Below are 3,341 nucleotides of genomic sequence, written 5' to 3' on the forward strand. Positions count from 1 at the left end.
GCCGGGTGCAAACATTACCATTACAAAATCTATTTCCGGATCAACTTAGAATAGCAAATCTCTTTCGGAACAAGGAGTCCTCGCAGATCATTCGCGGGCTAACACTAGATCTTTTCTCCCAAAGAAAATCTAGCACTGTAGTATCCAACCCAACCGTGGCGACATACCACATCTTTGGCATCTTCCCTCTAATGAGCGAGAGCACGTGCTTCCTCACCTCATTCTTCAACAACCACACTAATGACTAACGAGTGAATCGACAGCGCTGATGGCCCGCATGGGGAAATAATCAACCCCAGACACACTCCCCTTCCGCACTACTCGTAAGATATTTCTGGTTCTGGTTGATCCGTCATGATGAGCACACGTGAACGAACGGCACCTTACTTTGGAGCCATTCTGCAAACCCGTTTGGAACGATTACTTTTCAGCCGACAGTGACATTCAGGCGGTGTTTTCTTATACTAGTTTCTTGCAGCATGCTGTAAAACACTTGATCGATGATTCAAACAAAGAATTGACAAACGGGTCGACGTTCCAAACTCCGATTTTTATTATGCTTGGAGCAGTTTTCAGTTGGTCCAATCGGGATAACAAAATCCTCAGTGTGAACCCACTGAAGGTTACTGACATCAGTAGCTCCAGAGGCCGGCGGCCGCGCCGCCGTCGCCGCATTCTCCGTTCTCCCAGTACGACGGCATGGGCGGCGGCTCCAGGAGCATCCCCTGGGCAAAGCCCGCGTAGTACGCGTCCAGGTCCATTTCCCCGGACATGTCGAGCTCGAACATGTCGCTGCCCAGCGGGGAGAAAGTCGGCACCTGGAACACTTCGTCGGCATTGTCCACGAGCGACGGCAGGTACACGGGGGAGGTGGCCTCGTCGACGTCCGGAACCACGGTGGCGGCCTCCAAGCGCAGGAAGCTCGCGACGGCCTGGATGGCCGTGCGCCGGACGTCGGCCAGGTCGGAGAGCCTCGGGGGCATGACGAGCAGCCACGCGGAGTCCGGGAAGTTGAGGCACGCCGCGGCGCAGGGGGAGCGTCCGAGCAGGGCGAGCATAGCGGCGTCGTGAGCGCGCGCGGCGGACTCGGCGGCGACGTACGTCCCGAGCCAGAGCCGCTCGCCGCGCTTGCCGGGGACGCGCACCTCGCACACCCACCGCCCCGCGCTGCCCCGGCGCCGCACGCCACGGTACACCGGGTGGCGCGTCTCCTTGAACTTGGTGCGCCCTGCGGGCCGCTTCGCCGCCGGCGACCACACAGGCACGGTCTCCCCGAGCTCGTGCCCGGACGTCGATGAGGAAGGGGAGCTGATCCAGCCGTTGATGCCCATGTCCATTGCTAGCTGCCGGAGTGCCGATCGCTTGGTGGAATGTGGTCGGTCTAGCTGAGCTTGAGCTTTTTCCTCTCTTTTTTTTTGGTATGTCTGGCTTGAGCTTGAGGTAGTCGAGTGTGGTGTGCAGAGTGTGCTTGAGGTGTTGGGTAGTTGGGTGCGGTGTGCAGAGTGCGCTCATTTATAGTTATTCATAGTTATGCGTGACGCAGCAGGGCAGATGGGTGGCGCACGTCCGTCGGCGAGGGACACGCGGCAGCGGACATGGAAGCAGAATGCGCCTGATATTTTTGCTGGTGCTGCTGGTCGACGATTGGCGCTGGGGCGTTTGGGTTCCACGGTGATGGCGATCTCTGTACGATGATGACATGTCGACGCAGCTAAGCTCCGTCTAGACCTACGTTCATCCCCACCACGACTGGCTGATGAACAGTGCTTCTAGTCGACCGATGGCACTATGCGCTACAAATATCTAACCATTTAAGGCGACGCGTCGCGTTTATATAGGCTTCTTCCCTCTTTGGCCACACGATCTATGGAGACACTGTACGGCCGTACAAGCTATAGAGCGGCTGCTTCCCGAATCACCCAGATGGACGCGACATATCGCATCGCTGCGAGGATTTTTGACAGGAAATATGAAGAAGTTTCAACGTCCCGCTGGCTTTTACAAGATCGGCATGTGACCAGGTTTTGACAAGGAAAGTTACCCATCCCGTTTCTGCTGCGTCATACGTGATGGAATGACACGCGTACCTTTTGTAGCGATTGCTTTGTGCGGCGAGAAGTGTGTTGTAGACTTGTTTTGAGTTGTATATCGAATTGGCGCCTGGAAACGAGGGGTGTCCGAAGGAGTAAAATGACGATAAAGGGTTTTCACCCGCTTTCTATTACCTACTAATAAAAAAAAATCTTAATCCGTCATGCTATTTTTATAGAAAACCCCCTGATATTTCTGACATTAAATCCGCAGTACATATCAAATGTTTTTTAACATACTCATATTGTCTAAACCATAGCTCCAAATTTAACACATTTTATATGAAATTTGATTAAAAAATATATAGAATATGAATATGATGTTATTTTACCTGTTAATCATTAAGAAAAAAAAATACTATCTAGGATGCAATCTTAATCAAAAGTGCATTATCCGAATTTCTTTCATATACGTATTAAATCTACGTGTAATCCTTGTTTAAGTATAAGACATGTGGAATCTTGAACTTGCGCTTTTGTAGGCAAAGACCATATTTGTTTGGGTCGTGGCTACAAATACTCAGATTATAAACCTTTTTTAAAATTAAGAGCGTGTGGTATTCTTTTCTCCCGTTGCAACGCACGGACCCTTTTGGTAGTATATTATAAAGCAAACATCCGATATATCCTGCTCGCTGGGGCCGTAGCACAGATAGATCAAAAAGAAAACACAAAAAAAAGAAAGAGAAATAAATGCCGACAACGGCAGATCAACGAAGAAAGGAAGACCGGCAACCGTTGCACCCTCCGAAGAATTACCACCATACACCCAGCATCCCAAAGCGACGCGCACCAAGCAACACCTTCAAGAAGGAATGCGACGCCGCCGTTGTTGCCCGAACAAGTTCTAGGGATTCCCCCGGTACGCGAGGGATGGTGGAGAAGGGATATACCCGACGCCCCTTGGGAAGGTCCGACGGCGCCCGCAAGCGTCACCGCGTCGGTGCCGGACAAGCCGACAGGGATTTCTCCCGATCCACAACCACCACCACCATCCCAGGCACTTCGAGATGCACCACCCCAGCAGGCACCCACCAGCCGGTGCCACCACGGTTATCGGACAACCCTCGCCGCCTCACTGGAGCTACCAACACGAGACCTAGAGCGGGCAAGGAGACCCCGGCCACGGGAGCGACCACAACTCGACCGGGGGGAGGGGATAACCTCCACCGCCACAGCGGAGCCGACCGGACGCGCGACGAGGACTTGTCGGGTCCTGATGGCCCGGCCGGGCCCAGTTGGACATGGACA

At 53.1% G+C, this 3,341-nt stretch overlaps 1 protein-coding gene across 1 annotated transcript; it reads right to left on the bottom strand.

The window, feature by feature from the left end:
- Positions 1-480: 480 nt before the first annotated feature.
- Positions 481-1,480, bottom strand: LOC100037624 (dehydration-responsive element-binding protein 1H). The gene has a single exon (XM_044537547.1). The coding sequence runs from the start codon at positions 1,335-1,337 to the stop codon at positions 633-635; it is 705 nt and encodes a 234-aa protein (XP_044393482.1). The 5' UTR covers positions 1,338-1,480; the 3' UTR covers positions 481-632.
- Positions 1,481-3,341: the final 1,861 nt, after the last annotated feature.

The sequence above is a fragment of the Triticum aestivum genome, chromosome 5B (genome assembly GCF_018294505.1).
Source record: "Triticum aestivum cultivar Chinese Spring chromosome 5B, IWGSC CS RefSeq v2.1, whole genome shotgun sequence".
Lineage (NCBI taxonomy): Eukaryota > Viridiplantae > Streptophyta > Magnoliopsida > Poales > Poaceae > Triticum > Triticum aestivum.

Coding starts and splice junctions, on each gene's coding strand:
- LOC100037624 (XM_044537547.1), bottom strand. CDS start 1,337: ATGGACATGGGCATCAACGGCTGGATCAGCTCCCCTTCCTCATCGACG.